The following is an 18,995-nucleotide window of genomic DNA, read 5'->3' on the forward strand; positions in this document are numbered from 1 at the left end:
ACCCAGTAAAAACCTAGAAGAGGCATCCAGGCAAGAAGGGCAGATAGCGTGACCCTGTCACATCACATCTGCTCTGCCCTGCCAGGAATACCAGGCACTGGTTTGTCATCAGCCTTCAAGCAAGAAACTTTCCATAAAATCCAGATGGTCTTCCTAGACACACCTCTTGTAATAAGAAATTAGTGAAAACATGTAATCATGTGGTACAGTTGGCTAATGTCAGGTACATGAGTATTTTCTGCCTCCTCACCTGTGCATGTTCATTCTCTGTAAATGTAATTTTATGCTTGTTTTTTCTGCTGCTTGCAGTCTGAGACAATTCCCCAGAATCAGTGGATGTTGGGGAAACTTGTAACACTTCACAGATATTACTAATTTTTTATAAATAATAACCAATAATTTAGGTGCTAAATGAGAAACAGTGAAGCACTGGCACCAAATACGTATTTGGCGATAACAGATTTGGTATGCAACACGAATTATGAAGGTAAAAGGTTTTTAAAAATACAGGATGCAACAAAAAGGTGTCAATGCTCCATATCTTTGTTTTCTTAAAAAAAAAAAAAAAACAAAAAAACAAACAAGAAAAAAACCCAAGAAGAGGAACAGGATTTCCCCTCTAGTGCAAACCGTGTTTAAATGGTTATCTTAAGCTTGTTGGCAAACAAATTTTAATGAAAATTTTAAAACCACACATGCAAAAGTATGTACTCATTTTAGAACAATTTACTGTTATTGGGGACTGACATTAAAAAGACAACAGCACCCATTAAATTAAAAGTACATTACACCTTAGCTATTCTGGATTTTGCTTCAGCTGCAAAACCTCGCTGTATTAGAGGTAAAACTTGCTAACATTATTCTGGGAGAGTCACTGAGTTCAGGAGTTTTTCAATTTATCCATTAACCTTCAGAGATTGTGATTTTCCCCAGATAAAACACTGTGAGCTACTAAATCTGAAGCTTGCGTTTCAGTTCCACTTTTCCCTGCTTTGGGGTTTGCTTTACTTTGTAACAATCTCTTTGGGCTGATTAAATTCTGTCCGAATGATACCTGGAGAAGTTGGTGGTAAGTTTCCCCCGTGCAGTCCAGCATTAACCCCGCAGTAGGGTTCAGGCCTGGGACGCTGGGTTTTGCCTCTGCCAGGACACGACTCAGCTGCACCCGCCGTCCCACGCGTGCTCCGGAGTGAATCCGCAACCGCGCAGCAATCCGTGCAATTGCACACGGCGGAGGGGGCAGTTCCGAGTTACAGACACCGCAGATAATATATTTTATTGCGTTTTTACCGTGAGCATCGCACAGGAACGGCTCACACAGAGAACCGTGAGCCTGAAGCCAGGCCTATCTGCGGAATCAACCCGCTCACCAAACTGCTTAAACGCTACGTTTGGCGGGTTCATTAGAAGGAATTAATTGTTTGGGACTAATTGGTGATTTCCGCACTGCTACACGCGTTTGATGAGGCATGAGAGGAGGGCAGGCGCGCAGCTCGGGGGTGGCATCCGAACTCGCCCTCGCTGCTTGAACCCCTCCATGGAACTGGCTCACAAAGCCATGAAGGATTTGGGGAAAGTCGATGCCCAGGATGTGGGGTGGGGTGGGACGGGACGGGACGGGACGGGCAGAGCAGACACCACCCCGAACCCCTCAGAGCAGCCGCCATGGCGGAGGCACCGCCTCAGAGGCGAGGCGCCAGGGGCGGGGCCTCTCCTCGGGCGTTCCCGCCCTGCCGGTCCTTACGCTGTGCGTCTGACGTCACAGCGCACAGACGCCGCGAGAGCGAGGGAGAAGGGGGAAGCAGCTTCTCTGCGCTCGCCGCCGCCATTTTGTCTGTACGCGCAGGGCGGACACGGAGCTCGCTGGTTTTCTGTTCCAGTTGTAAGTGGTGAGGGCGGCCCTCCTTGGTTCTTTTTTCACCTTCGCTTTTTGCCTCACTTCTTTCTGTTTCTAGAGGGGACGAAGCAGCAGGGAGACGGAAGGCACGCGGGCGGGGGGGGTGGGGTGGGGTGGGAGAGCTGCTTGCGTTGTCTCCGCGGCGCGGGGCGCATCAAGCGCTGCTTCGGGAGATGTTGAGAGGGGAGGAGAATTGTCGGCACAGGAGCTCTGTCGGGGTGTCTGCGGAGTTGCGGAGGGCTGGGGCGGGCGGAGCTGGGCTCACCCGACTCGGCCGTGCCTGGCGCCCGCCCAGGTGGCAGCGGGGACCGGCCCTTCCTCCCCCGCCGGCCCCGGAGGCCTCCCGGGGGAACGTGGTGTGGAAATGGGCTTGGTGCCCCATTTGGTGGGTGGCGGGTGTCCCCTCCAGGACCTGCGGTGTCGGACTTTGGCCATCCCAAAGGAGTAAGCCTTTGACCTCCTCGGCCTGCCAAGTTTTTGACGAGAGGCATTTAGAAATTGCTGTGTAGGCAGCTTACGGCAGGGCTTTCGTGGCCCTTATGTGTATGGATCTGTTCAAAAGGGGAACGGCTCCTGCTTGAGGAACCTTATGGTAAAATGTGGGAGTGAAAACTGCCTGCGATATGGATTAGTTCCACATGCTACAGGAATGCATATGTTCGTGGCAGCTGTCAGTATTACATAAGTGAAGTTCTTCGGCGCATAAAATCAGAGGGAGAGCACAGTAGTCAAAAATCTTAAGGTGGCTCCTACCTTAAAATGGACTCAGACCGATTCTGGGCCTTTCCTCCTCATTTAAATTTACTTGGCTCCTTTAGGGACAGAATTTGCAATTTTTATCTTAATCTCACTAATGCTGTGTGCGCTTGATTGTAGTTAAGCAGCAGTTAGTCTTCAACAAAGCATTTTCTCCAGTTTCCTGTGTCAAATATCCATCCTTCTGCTCCCGAGCTCTACTCTGCAGGACAGTTTAATAGTGATTTTATTTAGATAGTTGTTCATTACAGAGCCTTAGTCAGCCTGCCTTCTTCCAGGTGGGGAAAGAAAAACAAATTCCAAGCAACCATAAGTAGAAATTTCCATTCACCTATAACTGTGTGTGTGTAGCTCTGCACCTCAAGAGTAAGTTAAACCTGAGTGTGCTTCAGAACCTGAGTTATGTAAGGTGAAAATAGAGGAAAATGGCTTTGGAGCTGTGTAAGAAGAGAGGAAATTAAAGCACGTAAATGGAACACCAAGTCGGTTTTAATTTTTCGGGTGTTTTTGTTTGTTGTTTACTACATTAGTATTTTTATTTTTTATTAGAATCTCACAACTGAATACGATTTTGTGAATCATGACTCACCCAAAATGTATATAAGGCACTTATTTTGCACAGTTTGTCACTCTTTCTTGTCGTGGTTTTTGTATTTGTGTTTTAAAAACCAGTTTCCTTAAAAAACATTGTTGCAGGTGTCTGGGGGGGGGGGGGTGTTTGCGTTTTTTTAATTACCAGCCTCTCACAGATCTTCTGAAAGTATTAGAAAAAATAGTTTTTTCAGAATAACCTTATCATTTGCATGTTCTAGGAGTTTCCATCTTAATGCCTTCTCTTTGTATGAAGGCATTGTTCTCTGTAAATTTACACAGATTTGCGCAATTTACACATGATTTACAGCCATGATTTTTCTACTCTCTTGCTTTCATTGTCTCTAAACTGCTTTTCTCACTGTCACTAGTTGCTGCAAAAACTTTTTATTATTTTGTATAAATTCATTCTTTGGAACATACTGGAATTGATATAGAAAGTTATTCTTACTTTCATAAAACTCCTGCTGCAGATGAGTAAACAAACAACAGTTGGTTTTGTTACACTCTTTAATTCTACAGCCGTGTTTTACTTTGCCTTTTTTTTTTTTCAGTTGTGCATGTACCTGTTTGAACAAAGAATTCCTGCACCAAACATCCAGCAACAGAAGCTGGTGGGTTTTGTCTTTGGTAAATCAGCTGAACTGTAGACCATGCACAGTCCTGCATGCTAATAGAGTGCAAAAGTTGTGACTTGGCTCCAGGTGCTCCAAAGTTGTGTTAATCCATCAGAGTTCACAGTGGTTGTTGCTGAAAGTGACTGTTTCCTGGTGTTTTGTAAATAGTTTAGTGAGAGAAGTTTTTAGACTGATTGTACATGCTCGATTTTCATGTAGTAACTTTACAATACAGTAGGAAGACCTAAATCCAGGTTTTCTTGTTAGAGGATGTTTGGAGAGGAAGGTTTCTTCCAATAAAAGGCTCTTTAAGGAAACTATTCTGTTTAGTCACTTGAGAGTTTGTTTAAAACAGCCTTTAATGACATGTTTGAAGCTATTAAATGGAGATGAGTTGGCCTATTTAATCGTGATTTGTGTTTCATAACAGCGTTAGTGTTGGGATGAGGGAGCTGTGCCTGCTTGCCAAACTGAAATAATGGGGGGAGGGAGCTGAGGAAAAATGAGTTTTTAGTTCTGTCATACTTGATCAAACTACCATTGCTAACTTGCACCTACATGTGTGTTTGTTGATTTTTAAAAAATTATTATTATGTTTTCCAGTGGGAAATGAGGCATTCAAAGCAATCTCATTGTCCTGAGTGGGATGACAGAAGGAGCTGGGATCAAAGGAAGCACAGTAGCAGCCGCAAACGCAGAAGGAGGTCCCACAGCAGTGGCCAAGAGAGCAAGCACTATAAACCCAGTCGCATTTCAGAAAGGTATAAGACTCTGAACTGAGTAGTGCAAATGTTTCTTACTGTGTCTAAAGTAAATGTGTTTTCAGGGTAGGAGTTTTTTGCAGACACAGTTTTTGAATGCCCAGAGTTGTCAGTTCCTTATGGTTTGGCTCACTTAAGCCTAATAGGTAGTTGTTAACACCGCACCTGAACCATTAAATAGAAATTCTTCAATGAAAACAAGTAAATGTTACTAGTTTGTCTCACTGGTGTCAGTTAAATGTTGGTATTGAATACAATCAATATTAAATTTCAACTAAAAAGAATGCCTTTTGATTTAATGTGAACAAAAGGAGGAGAAGGTTTGTTTAATCATTTAATACAATGGTAAGTATGAATTTCTCTTTAATAATCTGGGACTGGTTTGTGTTTTCCCTCACACTGCTTTCAGTGGAAAGATGTGTTTTTCTGTTTTGTGTTGGTTTTTTTTCCCTTGAGAAGATCCAGTGGAATTCTTTTAAGAGCTTACACTCATGCTTATAAGATGCTGGAAGGAGTAGGTGTACAGCAGTAAGGGAATTCTGTGCCTCAGCAGCTTTCTTAATGGTCTGTTTTCTGTGCAAAAGATCCTTGTTCCATATGATCTCTGAGTTTTTAATGTTCGTTGCAGAGCACTTAGAATGATGGTACTTCTCTCAGTCTCTAGGTTTTATTTAACACCTGGAGCTTTAAAAGCATAGAAGGGATGATTTCTGTATTGAAAGTGGTTTATCATGTGTCTTTTAAGGTTGTAATGAAGTTTCTCAGTATATTTTAGGAAGTGTTTCTCCTATTTAAGTCTGAGTTTCTTACTATGCAAACTGTGGACAGATCATACATTGTTCATGTGGATGGCTGCCATGTATTTGAGACTGACAATGTTGTTAAATCCCTAATAAAGTAACATCAAAAGCTCCACTATTTTTGGGGAGGGATTCAATTAAAAAACATTTTTGCTGTAAAGACAGATACTGTGTAACTCAGCTCAGGTCACTTATCTTGTTGGAACCTCAAGTTTTTGAAGTGGAGAACATTCACTTAAAATATATTTTCAGTCATTATTTGGACGATAGAGCCATAAATGAAAGAGACCATCATGACCGGAGATATGTTGAGGAATACAGAAATGACTTCTGTGAAGTGTATGACCACAGGCATTATCACAGAGACTATGAAAAGAGTCACCATCATCACTATAGCAAATCCTCTGGTCGGAGCAGGAAAAGTAGTCATAAAAGGAAGCATAAGAGACATCATTGCTCCAGTCACCAATCGCATTCGGTATGAGTAATTTTTAACTTTATTATTAATGAATTAGTGGTAATAGACTTCTTAAATGACTGCTAGAGCTGCAATTCCTGATCCACGGTACTTTAAGAACTACATTATTAAAAAAGGATTTGTGTTTATTTGAGTCCATTTGTGGAGCATGTGAATATGTTGTTAGTTGAGATTCTCGGATCAGTGTCGGGTGGGGGGTGGGATTATCATCAGTACAGTTGTACACTGGGAATGTAGGAGGTTGGTAGTCAAAATCACTGGGATTGATCTGAAAAATGTTGTCTTGAAATTAAAGACAGGTAGCTATCCTGTTTTAAAGTACAGTTGTCACTTAGCTTTGCAGCATAGTGAACTGTGTTTTTTCAGGTAGATTGTGGATGCCATCCATCCTATTGCTGAAAGTAATTGAGATGACATGCCTTTTTAACATGAATTGAAAGTATGAATGTGCATGTCTGGTAAATTGATATGAACAATTCTGCACCTAATTTCAGAAGCTTTGATAAGCTCTGTGCCTAGCTAATGGCATCTAATGTCTTAGTGAGATGGGATAAGTTTGCTGCTTCCCTTTTGAAGGTGTGCTCCCTGAATTTCGCATGGTTGTTGTGATGCCCACTGATGCATCTACAGCTCCAGGTGTTTTATACCACTTTCCTGCAGTAGAAACAGCAAGGTGTATTAGATTATATAATGCAAATTAAGGACTTCAGAGTAGTTTTTCTTCTCTCTCTAAACGTGGGGGAAGTAAAAGTGTTTACATGAGTGGATGTTTTAAGAATAGAAACATTTCACCTGACTGAGAGCTTAGGTATGTAAATAAATGCTGTTTTTTGCTATTTGCTAGCAAATTATTAGAAATAGCAGTGTTGCAGTCTTAATCTGTCTTCAATTAAGCCACTGTTTGAGAGACAAAATTGTGTTGTTTTTTTTCTGTTGCTTGTATCACTTTAAGTATTTATCTGAAAATCTGTTCCTTGCCATGTTTTTCTTCTGTAACATAAACTGTGCCCTGTGAATTTCTGGGGACTGAATTTGAAATTGCTCCTGCCAACTGTTCGTGGCCTGGTGTGTAACTGAATGCCTGAATATCTCCCCGCTGAATGAATTGCGTATTCTGCCCTGAATTCACTCTGATATATTGATTGGCTGGACGATCTTGGTGCCGTTTCCAGAAGAGTCACCGAAGGAAAAGATCCAGGAGTGTAGAGGATGATGAGGAGGGTCACCTGATCTGTGAAAGTGGAGACGTTCTAAGAGCAAGATGTATAGAATATTTTTCAACACTTTTAAAAAACTTTTCAGAAAAAAATCTGTTTAGAATAGTATGTCAGAGGAGGGGGGCTAAAGAAATCTCATTGCTCTTTTTGTTCTGTTTTTTTTTGTGCTTTTTTGTTTTTTTGCATATCTTCTTTTCTGTAGAGTTTAAATACTGTGTTCAAAAAGTTCCAATTAGTAAATGAGATTAGAACAAGAGATAGTTTTTTGGCTAACTGTTTTCATGACTCCTGTCCAATAAAATAATGCATTCTGATGCTGAAATTTAAAGTAATTATGCTTTTGTAATGGCACATTTTTAAATCTACATTAATATGTTCATTCTCCTTTAAGTAGTTGTATAATTCTAACTTATCTTTGTTCTTTTTAGATGAAATTGTTGCGACTTTAGGAGAAGGAGCTTTTGGAAAAGTAGTGGAGTGCATAGATCATGATATGTAAGTGTTGGGTTATCTTTATCAGTGGATCTCATGATAAAAGATACTTAGAAATTAAAGCTCAAGGACATTTTATTTAAAAGAAAGTTGCAGTTTAAATGCCCTTTTTAATGATAGAGAGCTCTGGTTTATTTAATTACATTTCTCTGGTTTTTGCAAGTGCTGCTGCTGTAACTGGAGAATGTGAAAGCAGCTAAAGAGTGCAGAATTAGTTTGGGAGACTTTTAGAAGATGATGCAGTGAGATACTGAGAAAGTAGTTTTGACTCTTAGTGAAAGCAATTTCTGGAAAGCAGTTGCTTGGAATTGGTTGAGCTGTAAATTGCTTTCCTCAGTTCTCATAATCAAAATTATCCTTTAAAGTTTTTTTTGAATCAACAGTAATCTAGTATCCAGTACTTTCTTAATGGAATGATTACTTCCATGTGATGATACGTCTGGTGAAGAAGAAACTTACTGTATTTCCACTACCTTCTGTATGCTCTAACAGTTGTTAGAACACAGACTATTTTAACTGTATGTTTTATATCAGCAGTTCTGACATGGTTTTAGTATATTTTCCTCTACCTTTGGTTTGTTTGTTCTGTCATTTCATAAGTTAAGTCTGTTCTGGATTTTGGGATCGCGTTGTGAGGGCAGAGAGTGTTCTGAAATTGTTAGAATTGGAAGAGCTCTACAGAGACATAAATTGTCTGAGAGCAAATGTGACAGAAGGATCTGTGTGTCTGTGTTCTATTTAAGAAACAGCCTTACAGTGAATACATGCAGACATTCAGTGCAGAGCAGTTCTCACTGGTATAAAATGCTCATAATCCAAACTTCAGAAATTACTCAATTCCTGTGATTCCGTAAGAGCACTGGAGAAGAGCCAGGACAAGTTGTGCAAGTTGCAGGAAAAAAAAACCTATCAAATTTTTGCCGTTTTTTTGTTCAAATGAGAGCTTTGTTAATTTTTAATCATTCTGCTGCTGGATTCTCAATGTTTATTCTACTTTAGATGAGATAATAACACTGAGAAGTCATTAATGAAGCATATACTATAAGTACTTGAGAAAGGAAAGATCAGGATTACTTCTTTTTTTATAAAAACTGTTCTGGTTGAGTGCAGCATGCTTAAATCAATTCCCCTAATCCAACTCATAATTTTCCATGACCTTTAATCTTCCTGTGTTTCTTTTATTAAAATCAAGCTGCTTTGGTGTTGTGGGTATTTAACAATAATTGATCCAGTTTGCTGTCCTTTACTTTCTTCAAGGAGAGGAGTGCATGTAGCAGTTAAAATAGTGAAAAATGTTGGTCGATACCGGGAGGCTGCCCGTTCAGAAATACAGGTGTTGGAACACTTGAACAACATGGATCCAAGCAGCAATTTGTAAGTATGAAATTTGAGTAGTCAGCATACCAAGGATTTGAGGAAAGTAATTATTGAATAGATTTTCATCTGTTTTCTTTTTCTTGTTTTCTGTTTTAAGCCGCTGTGTCCAGATGCTGGAGTGGTTTGATCACCATGGCCATGTTTGTATTGTTTTTGAGCTACTGGGACTTAGTACTTATGACTTTATTAAGGAAAACAGCTTTCTGCCATTTCATATTAATGACATTAGGAACATGGCTTATCAAATTTGCCAGTCTATAAACTGTAAGTAAATGTCAATAGTTCTTTTAAATATATGGTTGTGGTTTTGTTTTTCCTGTAGGAATTCTATGTGTAAATTATGGAATAATTTTTTCTTTTTCCTTGTAGTTCTACACCATAATAAACTAACTCACACAGATTTAAAGCCTGAAAATATCTTGTTTGTGGAGTCTGATTACATAGTGAAGTACAATGCCAAAATGGTAAGTTTGTTCTTTGTTTCTCCCAACTTGAATTGCACCACTTCTGTCTTCACTGGAGCTTCTCTTAAAAAAAAAAAACAGAGACAACAAGTAACTGAAGTTAACGTAAGGTTAACAGAAGAGGAAGAGAGCTCAGAGTGGTGTTTACTCAGCTGTTTTGGGTATTGAGATTGTCACTTTGTTACCTGCTCTTCTTTCTTGAAGCATCGAGCTGAATAGGAATTAAAGTATTTGGAGGAAGTGTTTTGTTACACATTTTATGCTAGCTGGTACTTTGAAGATAATGTGATAATGCCTTTTGCCTAAGCATGCTTTTAAAAAGTATTAACAGCATTTTGATTTCTTGCAGAAGCGAGATGAACGCACTTTAAAAAACACAGACATCAAAGTTGTTGATTTTGGAAGTGCAACTTTTGATGATGAGCATCACAGCACATTAGTGTCTACAAGACATTATAGAGCTCCTGAGGTTATTTTAGGTCAGTAAAGACTTTTAAACATTCTGGAAGTTAATTGCAGTTCATTCAAATGTCTTTACTTCATAAACTGGAGTAGTTGACTGTTTATCAGAACCATGAGCATCTCTCAGATGGTGGTGGCGAAATTCTTAAGAGTAAACAGTAAAAGAAATACTCTAAAAACAGAAGTCCAAACATTGCCTTCCCTCTCTCACCCCAGGGTTTGAAGAGGGCGTGGGGGTTAAGTTGGGCATCAGTAAATGTGTGGAAACTGGGCATGTACTTTGTGGGTTACAGATTTTGAGAATATATTAAAAAGTAAAACAAACTTTGCCTATTTTGCAGCATTGGGATGGTCTCAGCCGTGTGATGTGTGGAGTATTGGTTGTATTCTGATTGAGTATTACCTGGGATTTACAGTGTTTCAGGTGTGTACCTAAGCTTAAATAGAATGTGTTTGTTACAGACTGATTTTAATCTTCTAATGATATACACCTAACTATGTAAAAGGCATAACCTCATGGGCTTTTTAAGGATTATATAGATGAGATTGTCAAGCCAACATCCATACAGGAAAATGTTACGTCTTGGATATCTTCTTCAGAGTATCTAAGATTACCTTTTCTGGCATTTTGAGTGAAGCCACCTGTCATGATACTGCCGGAATTAAGAGTAAAGAAAACACTTGTACGATATTTGGTTTATGAACTGTTGTTCAAGGGTCATTGTAACTGTGGAAAATGTTGTATAATCTGCATTGCATAATCTGTTTTTAATAATTGAAGGTGGCAGTGTTTAAAGATACTGTAACAGTGCTCTGGCAAGATCTTGTTTGCAGTTTGAGTGTTGTTACCAAGTAGCTCAGAGGAGAAAAATGTGCTAAGTGCTTTCATTGCTTTTTCCACACAGACTCATGATAGTAAAGAACACCTGGCAATGATGGAAAGAATACTGGGGCCTCTGCCCACTCACATGATCAAGAAATCCAGGTATGTTCATCATAGAAGTGATAAGTTGCCTTTTATTTTCTATTACAAGAGAAATTGCAAAGTTGCCATTTTAAGCTATGAACTGCTGCAGATCAACAGAGACTCATGGGCTTTTTGTTACCTTAAGTAGTTGACATTAGTCCTCTTCTGATTTTAGTATGAATTGTCAGCCTCTTGAACTTGAGTATGAATGTTTCTAAGTCTTTAAAGCTAAGTTTGGTGTGGTCACCAGAACAGTATTAGACATCAATTTTTCTTTAAATTCTAAATATAAAGAACATGATGTCATCACAATAATTATATTGAGAGGAAGAAGAGGGTCCTTGCTAATACAGCTGTCATCCTCTTGCAGTGCCCCTCCATATCCCTCAGACATGTGCTTCAGTGATCTTTCTCTCTTCCTCAAAGATAACTACATGCAGCAGGAGCTTCTCACTTTCATTGCAAGGAGAAACAGCCAGCACAGGGTTCTCCCCTGACCCCTATGTCTAAGATTTAGTGGTCCTGGGATTTGATGGTCCATTTTCTTTTCTTACATAAGCTGTCCTCTTGCCAGCTCTTGTAGATAATTCTGTAACTCAAGTTACAGTAGAATAATTCTGGGTTGGGTAATGGATATTGTTTGTTACAGTTGTCCAGTTGATTATAGTACATTTTGAAAAACAGGGAAAAGCTTGGAAAGCAGCAATTGCAATAGATTGAAGTAATACTCAAAAAATAAAATGTTACTGTTTTCTAATGGTTGTGGCAGCAGTAATAAAAAAGGAGCAGATCTCTGTGAATAAATACGCACTTAAAAAAGTGTTAGCTCCCAAATGCAGAGATACATGCAGGAACACTTAATGGTGTTTTAAAACCTCTTGGGAAAGCATCTGCTTGCTGTGTGCACTGACACCATCTTACTGTTATTTCCCTTGTCATGCAGAAAACATTATTTTCACCATGACCAGTTGGACTGGGATGAGCACAGCTCTGCAGGCCGGTATGTCAGGAGACGCTGTAAGCCTCTAAAGGTAGGAGACAGCATTTTTATTGCTCTGTTAGACTGCAGTTGTGAAAGCTCTCTCTAAAATACCTCCTGCTTTTTTCTTTCAGGAATTCATGCATTGCCAAGACACAGATCATCAAAGTCTGTTTGACCTTGTTCGCAGAATGCTGGAATATGACCCAGCCAAAAGAATTACTCTTGATGAAGCCTTGCAGCATCCTTTTTTTGATCCATTAAATAAATAAATTCAAAGATCTTCTATGCTTCTTCAAGGAGATTTCCTAGACTGTGTCAGTCAGTCAGCAGAGGTTGCATGAAACTTTTGTAAGCTTTAAATTATTTTGTACAGTTAAGTCTGTAAATAATTACATATGTTTTGTATAACTGTTACGTTTACCTTGTTGAGCAGTTGTAGTCTTATGGGTATCAAAGTGAAAAATAAAAGTAATTTTCATTTTTGAAAGCCTGTACCACTCTCCTTTTACAGGTATTGAACCCTTAGACTGTAGGTGAGGAGTCTGGGCTAGCTGAAGGAGTTGTGGAAACATTCCCCAAAAAATGGTTCCTTTTATTAGTCATGAAGAAAAGATCCACCTAGTTATGCTGTATATAACAGCTTGATGGCATTCTGAAGCATGGTTGGAAACTGTGTCTATCCTAAGTAGGTAGCTTTTGTGAGTTGCCTTTTTCTCAGATTTTCTGTTATGCACTGTGCGTTGCTCCCCAGTCAGCTAATTAGCCCTTGGAAACTTGTCTGGTGCTTTCAGAGTTGAGTATTCGTAGCTAATCTTTTTAGTTAAGGTCTGAAAAGTAGCATTTCCTACTTTCAATATTGTTTCTAGTCATTAAAGATGAACATTTTTGTGATAAGTTTTTAGACTGTACTACTACACGGAAACACAGCATGCCACAGAATTGTGGCGTATTTAAGCTCTTGCAGTAATGAGATCATTCTGAACTCTTCAATGTGTATTTCTATGGAGCTTGATTTGTAGTTGCTGGTAGAAATGCTGGCATTGAGACTATGCAGGATGGAGGTGGCTGGGTTCTCCATTGTGACTCGTGAACTCGGGTACTGGGCTGAGAAGGAAATGGTACAACTTGCCAAGGCCCATTAATGTCCTTTGGAAGTTTTGGGGTTTCCATGTTTAAGTTGATGATCTTTTGTTCTTACTCCAACTCTTAATCCATTTGACACCACATGGGTGACTTGCTGAGCAGTAGGAAGGGAGCCTTCCATGGAAGGGTTTGTCCTGGCTGCAGTAAGCAAGTTTGGGCCATTTATTTCAATCTTGACTTTACTGCATGAGCCTTTATTCAAAGGAAGGAAACAAAATTGTTTCAGCTCCACAGGAGCCCAACTTCAGGTTTTGTGCTTGCTGAGTTAGTCCTAATGCACAGTAAGATTTTAAACTGATGTCCTCGTTCCACTGATACGGAGGAGGCTTCATTTGCAAGAGGCTCCAGACGTGCATATCTCTGAGCTGAGGGTAGAATAGAGCTGGGACAGGCTTTGAAAGCTTATCTTCTGTTACCAGTGCCACCTCCTGAGCTTGATTACAGTTCATCATAGCCACCTCCTGTCCTTGGATGTTGGTGTTGAAGACATTGTTTCTGCTCTGCATGACAGAAAATGTAACAGTCTGTGCCATGCAGGTCAGCTCGGTAGGGCTGAACAGGGCAAAAGCAAATTCCTTCTCTTCCCACAGAGCTTTCCATCCCACAGTTTCAGAGGCAAAGCAAGGACTTGGCTGAGTGTATCAGCTAAGCAATGCAAATCAAAGGCAGATGGGGGGAGAAAAGTTTATATGCTGCTATAACAATAAAACTGTAACTATAAAACAGTTCTGTAGAAATTAGGGAAAGATGGTGTGCTCTTGCTTACATTCTAGCTGTTGATGTAGGTACTGACATCCATTGTGCTTGGTAAAGGAGATACAGTTTAGCCCTATTATAAAATCATGTTTAAATTGACTTTCCTCCTTCCAGTAAATTTAAAAGTTCTGTCAGGATTAATGTGGCATCTGCAGCAAGGTGCCAAGTGCTTTTGCAGGCCTTATAGCATCTGCACCGGTGTTGGTTTGCACGCACATGAGCCCGAGGCCCCTGGGCTCCCCAGGGAAGCTGTGTGGGGCTCTGAGCAGCACCCTGGGGTGGGGGTCTGGTGCTGCAGGGCACTGCCCTCAGTGATTCTGTCTTTAGTAGGGGATGGATTTTTATGTGCACACACCACTACCTCCCGTTGTCATCTTCATACTTGAAATTTGTAATGTTTATGTGTTTAGATCAAGCTATAGCTGTTAAATAACTAGAAGAGTAGTCACACCTATTTCTGCACAGATTTTCAGCTATTGTACCTTCAAAATACGCTCTGTGACTGGCTCATCATTTCCATAATGAGCCAGTCGCACTTTTTCCTAGATAAGACAGAATAAAGCTGTCTTTTAAGTGAACAGACCAGGTTTCATCACTGAAGTTCAAAGAGGGATCGATGGGAGGGAAGAGTTGAGCTTGGGACTAAACTGCATGAGAGAGGGGTTTGGACTTCTGCAGCAGGACTGGTCAGTCCTGCCTGTTCCTTCGCTGTCTGGATGTCAGGGTTGCCAGGAGGGCTCAGGTCACACAGGACAAGGATGCTTTGCACCTGAGCATCTCCTCCAAAATGATGGCACTGTGTGTATTCTGCTGCTTTCATGGAGCTTGTAAGGAAAGTTTTGGCAAGCTCATACAAAGGAGAGAGGGAAAAGGAGGTACGAAGAGGGTCTCACAGAAACTGGGAATTTTCTTTTTGTCTTCAGGCTATGCAAGAGAGCAGGAACTGGTTGTCAGCAAATGCTATGGATTTGCCTGGTTTAACTGCTTTGGAAATAGTAGCTACAGGAAGCCTGTGTCTATCCACTGCGGCTGTGTCCCTGTGCGCATGTGTGTGTTTTATTAACAAACTTAATTAGAATCTGACATTGGTAATGTTACTTACCATTATAGCATTTCCTAACCCTGTCCTAGGCTTCAATCATCTATTCTAGAAATAAGAATTACTCCTCGAAGGGCAAGTGTCTGTGTCCAGGAGGCAAAGGATACACTGGAATTTGTGTGCTATGTGCTTAGAATCTAGACAGGCATTAAGTTGCAGGAGGATGCTTTCTAGGTAAGTTAACAGTTGTGATGCTCTGTGTAACAACAAGGAAAAGGCAAGACAGAATAGGTGGATGCTCGGTGCTTGTCTGTGAGTACAGTTTTTTTTCGTTCAAGGGCTCACCGAAGTGGCTGGAGCACTTCACTGAGATAACAGTGAGTTACAGTGCGTGGTGGGGTTCCAGGTACGGTCTGTTCTCTAAAACAGGTCGCGGTCCAGCCGGGCTGTAGGGCAGAAGGTACAAAACCCCCGGCCGGTGCCACCTCTCGCAGGTCGAACTCTCCGGAGGAGCCGGGGCCGGGCGCAGCTGCCGCCCGCCCGCTCTCCCGGCGGGGGGAGCCCGCTGGAGGGCGCCCGGCCCGCGCCGCCGCCGCCCCCGCCGCGGGCAGCGCTGCTGCCGGCACCGGAGCGGGGACCGGAGCGGGGACCGGAGCGGGGCCGCCGCGCCAGCACCCTGCGCTCTGGAGTGGCTCTCGCAGTGCCCCGCCTGTGCAGCACCGCCGGGACCCCGGGGGGCGTGGGGTCCGCTGGCGGGCGGGGATGGGGCCGGGGGGGAGCGGTCCCCGCGGGGGGCCGGGCAGCGGGGGTGGGATCTGCTCCGCGTAATCCCCCATGGGGGGGCGGCGGGCCGCGCTCGGAGCATCCCCCCTTCCCCAGCGCGGGGGGAGGCGGCGGGGGAGCCGCCACCCCCCGCTTCCTCCGTTTAAGACCCGGGCTGGCGGAGCGAGCGCAGGAGAGCGGCCGCTCCGCAGCTCCGGCCCCACGCCCGCGGCGCACACGGGGCGGCGCTGGATGCGCCGGCGGCGGGAGGCGGGCGGCAGCCGAGCGGGACCCCGCGCAGCGGCGCGGAGCGCGGCGCGATGAGCGCGGGCAGCGGCGCCGCCGGCGCGGCGGGCACCGCCACCTCCGTGCTGTGCCTGCTGCTCTCGCTCACCGCCGTGGCCGTGTGCCTGCTGCTGGGCGCCAAGACGGCGGAGCTGCAGGGCCGGCTGGCCGCGCTGGAGGAGCGGGGCGCCGCCGGCCACGGGCCGCTGCTGGACGCGCTGCAGCCCCGCGTGGAGCAGCTGTTCCGCGAGGTGAGTGAGAGGCGGCGCGGGCAGCCCCGCAGCACCGGCCGCACCGCGGCGGGGCGACAGGCTCGGGGAAGGCGCTCCGGCCCCGCTCCAGCGCGGGGCTCGCTCCGTGTGTCACCGGCTTCTCCTTCTCTTTGGAAAAACTTTTACCAAACTTTCCCCTTTTTGCTGCCGTTTCCGTGAATCAGGCGTAGGGCGAGGCGTGGCAGAGCCCAGCCTTGTTTAGAAGAGAAAATGCCCCAGGTGAAGGGCCAGAAGTCGAAGGTTTGAGGACATGCGACTTTCCCCCTTATTCTATTCACTGACACAGGTAACCCGAGTACTTAAATAACTATTTATCTTGGGATTTAATGAACCATAATTTCCTTGTTAGAAATTATGAACATGATCCCCGCTATCTGGACTGTGTGCCACAGAGTATTGTGGTTTAGCAGTGCAGAATTGATTTATGGAAGGCAGAGGAGACCCGCCACTAGTTACTTCACTTTTAGTCCTGGGGTTTTCTGAAATTATTCAATAAATATTTCTGTGATGAACAATTTCCCCTACTTGGAGAACTGTTATCCACACTGATGCCCTGCTCGGTGCCTAACTAAACCGAATCTCTGGGAGAAGTTACCCTTTATCCCAGGGTTATCTTTTTCCCAATTCTGGTGTTTACTTTTGGGGCTTTTTACATGCAAGGGGGACGTGAAGGGCTCCATCACTCATAGGAAATGCTTGAGGATCCCACAGTTGGTTTGCTGGATTTGTATAAACAGTAGTTCATAAAGTTCAGCAAGATTCAACACGGCTTATGGGGCTGCTGAAGGGCACCCCTAAGTGATCAATTCTGACATCTGGGGAAGGTTTCACACTGGGAATTTAGTAGTGGCCTGACTGGGGTGCAAAACATGCATTAAAATCATGACGAAGCCTAAATCATGTGAAAATGGATCTGTACGTGGAGCTCTGTGAAAGCTCTGGGGCTGTGAGCAGGGATGGAGGCAGTGCCTGGGGGCATGGGGAGACAATTCCTCATGCTGTGTGTTGCTGTTGGAGTTAGGGTGAGGTTATTGCTGGCACCACCACAGCGTGTCCGTCCTTTTGCCTGGAAACTTGGTTGCATTGATGTGCCTCGATAAAAGTGAAATGTTAAAATATTTTTGTGAAAACCCTGAATACCAGACCAGGGGGGGTGCCTGTGAGGCATAATCACAGACTCTAGTTAACGTCTTTTCTCCAGGCAGGAATTAGCCTGCTGGTTGTGGCAGTGGTTCTGTTCCAATTACTCCAATAAATATGCTTAGCAATGGGAATGGTTTCTGTGGCACTGCCTAAGATCATGTGCAACCTCTTGCTGAGATTTAGTTAAGTGTGGAAAGCTTGTTTTGTACTGGGAATTCTCGGATGGGGTTTGTACGGGGGAAAATAAAGCAAAACCACATAATTGGGTTTCTAATGGAAGAGTGAGCTTGTTGAAACATTTAGTATGACCAAACTTTTGTCAATACTAAAGCAAATTTTGATTCAAGCAACAAATTTGAGGAATCCATAGTAGTGATTGCACTATCTATTAACGGTCATTTTAAATGAACCTCAATTTATGGTAAAGTTTCAGAAAGTGTTTCTTGCCCAAACTCTGTTACATAAGACCGCTCGCTTGTCAAGCAACTCCTGCCCTTTCTGTGCTTGAGAGTTTCTGGAGAGCGAGAGAGTATTTCCATCGTCATGAACATCAACTGATGCCTGGGGTCAGTTTTTTTGTTAAATTCTGTGTTGGTCCTCCTTTGAAGTTTACCACAGTATTTCAGAAGTGAAACCAAAGCTCCATACGCTCTCTGTGCATGACCCAGCATCCTTTGTTCTCTGCCACAACCCGAAAGCTTTAGTCCATGTACCAGTCAAGGGGTTTGCTGGCATAATTTATGGCAGAGCCGTGTACAGAGAGCAGCAAACACAGCACCAACACACTGGCTCTGTTCCTTTTAGTACTGTTTAAATGTTTGGCAAGTAAAAGAGGATAGGAAATAATAAAGGAAGGGTAAGTGTGTAACTAAGGTAATGGAAGCCAATTTGGACAACTAGGATTTCATTTCTGGCTCTGTGACAGGCATCCGTGTAACTCTGGAGAAATTGCTGATTTGACTGTGGCAGGACCTTGCCCTTCCCTTGGCTTGTCCCATTAGTGGGACGTGCTGTAGGCTCCTGCTTTGATGCCCTCTGAAACATTGCCAACAGCACAATCCAGACATGGCAGCATCTCCACTTGCTCTGTGTCAAAAGCCCCAACTCTAAGTGTGTAGTTTTCACACTGGAGGGAAAATATTAACGGGAGGATTATAGAAACATCCAGTTGTTGTAAACAAAGCTGGACCGTTTTGTTCACAAAGGATTTATTGTCCGCAGTGTCCAGATTAATCAGTTTCATGACAAGAACAATTCAATGGGAGAACAGAGGACTTGCTCCAGGATTCAGATCTCTGCTGTTCCCACTGATGCCTGCTGAACTAAAAATGTGGGAGAGCTTATTTTCATTTCCTCGAGCATCTTCATCGTCCAAATTACATTAAAAGTAAACAGATGAAACTTGAGCAACTCTGTAACATTTAGACTGCAGGTGGCTGTCAGAAAAATCTCCTTAGATGTTTTTTTGCCACATTTTCTCAAGGAAAGTATATGTTTTGCAGAAGGCAGCTGGATTGTTCTGGTATTTGTACTTCCCTCAGCACAACTTCTTTGTCAGGTGCTATGAAACCGTGTTGATATTTTCAGGACCCCTTAGTGTCACATCCAAGCAGATAGAAGAGGCATAGAATTTCAACAACAGATAAAAACTGTTTAATCCTCAGAATAAAAAGAAAATAACCTAATTCACAGGTAGCCTAATTCCTGAATAGTCCACAGTGTTCAAATATTTGA

The 18,995-nt window shown here is 42.9% G+C and overlaps 2 protein-coding genes across 5 annotated transcripts in view; both read left to right on the forward strand.

The window, feature by feature from the left end:
- The first annotated feature begins 1,759 nt into the window (after nucleotides 1-1,759).
- CLK4 (CDC like kinase 4) lies at nucleotides 1,760-12,348 on the forward strand. Of its 4 annotated transcripts, none has more exons than XM_048319867.1 (14): nucleotides 1,760-1,882; nucleotides 3,799-3,858; nucleotides 4,465-4,622; nucleotides 5,675-5,900; nucleotides 7,073-7,163; nucleotides 7,546-7,612; nucleotides 8,867-8,983; nucleotides 9,084-9,250; nucleotides 9,356-9,450; nucleotides 9,800-9,929; nucleotides 10,254-10,336; nucleotides 10,818-10,897; nucleotides 11,823-11,910; nucleotides 11,993-12,348. In XM_048319867.1, exons 2-14 carry the CDS (start codon nucleotides 3,805-3,807, stop codon nucleotides 12,128-12,130), a joined length of 1,494 nt encoding a protein of 497 aa, XP_048175824.1. In that variant the 5' UTR covers nucleotides 1,760-1,882; nucleotides 3,799-3,804; the 3' UTR covers nucleotides 12,131-12,348. The 4 variants fall into 4 exon arrangements, with proteins under 4 accessions (XP_048175824.1, XP_048175825.1, XP_048175822.1 ...); XM_048319865.1 differs by having other exon boundaries at nucleotides 1,766-1,889; XM_048319868.1 differs by lacking the exons at nucleotides 5,675-5,900; nucleotides 7,073-7,163.
- A 568-nt stretch (nucleotides 12,349-12,916) lies between these two features.
- The window catches only part of COL23A1 (collagen type XXIII alpha 1 chain), a 191,638-nt gene continuing 185,559 nt past the window's right edge, over nucleotides 12,917-18,995 (forward strand). Inside the window, 4 exon segments of the mRNA XM_048320291.1 lie at nucleotides 12,917-12,979; nucleotides 15,294-15,692; nucleotides 15,694-15,795; nucleotides 15,798-16,097. Coding sequence (XP_048176248.1) covers nucleotides 12,917-12,979; nucleotides 15,294-15,692; nucleotides 15,694-15,795; nucleotides 15,798-16,097 — 864 coding nt within the window.

Source organism: Corvus hawaiiensis, chromosome 15 (assembly GCF_020740725.1).
Source record: "Corvus hawaiiensis isolate bCorHaw1 chromosome 15, bCorHaw1.pri.cur, whole genome shotgun sequence".
Taxonomy (NCBI): Eukaryota; Metazoa; Chordata; class Aves; order Passeriformes; family Corvidae; genus Corvus; species Corvus hawaiiensis.

What these genes read in the sequence shown, in the direction of transcription:
- CLK4 (XM_048319867.1), top strand. Translation starts at nt 3,805, where the DNA reads ATGTACCTGTTTGAACAAAGAATTCCTGCACCAAACATCCAGCAACAG. An exon ending in CCAGTCACCAATCGCATTCG is followed by an intron (nt 5,901 to 7,072) that starts GTATGAGTAATT and finishes TGCCGTTTCCAG; the next exon opens with AAGAGTCACCGAAGGAAAAG. An exon ending in GAGTGCATAGATCATGATAT is followed by an intron (nt 7,613 to 8,866) that starts GTAAGTGTTGGG and finishes ACTTTCTTCAAG; the next exon opens with GAGAGGAGTGCATGTAGCAG.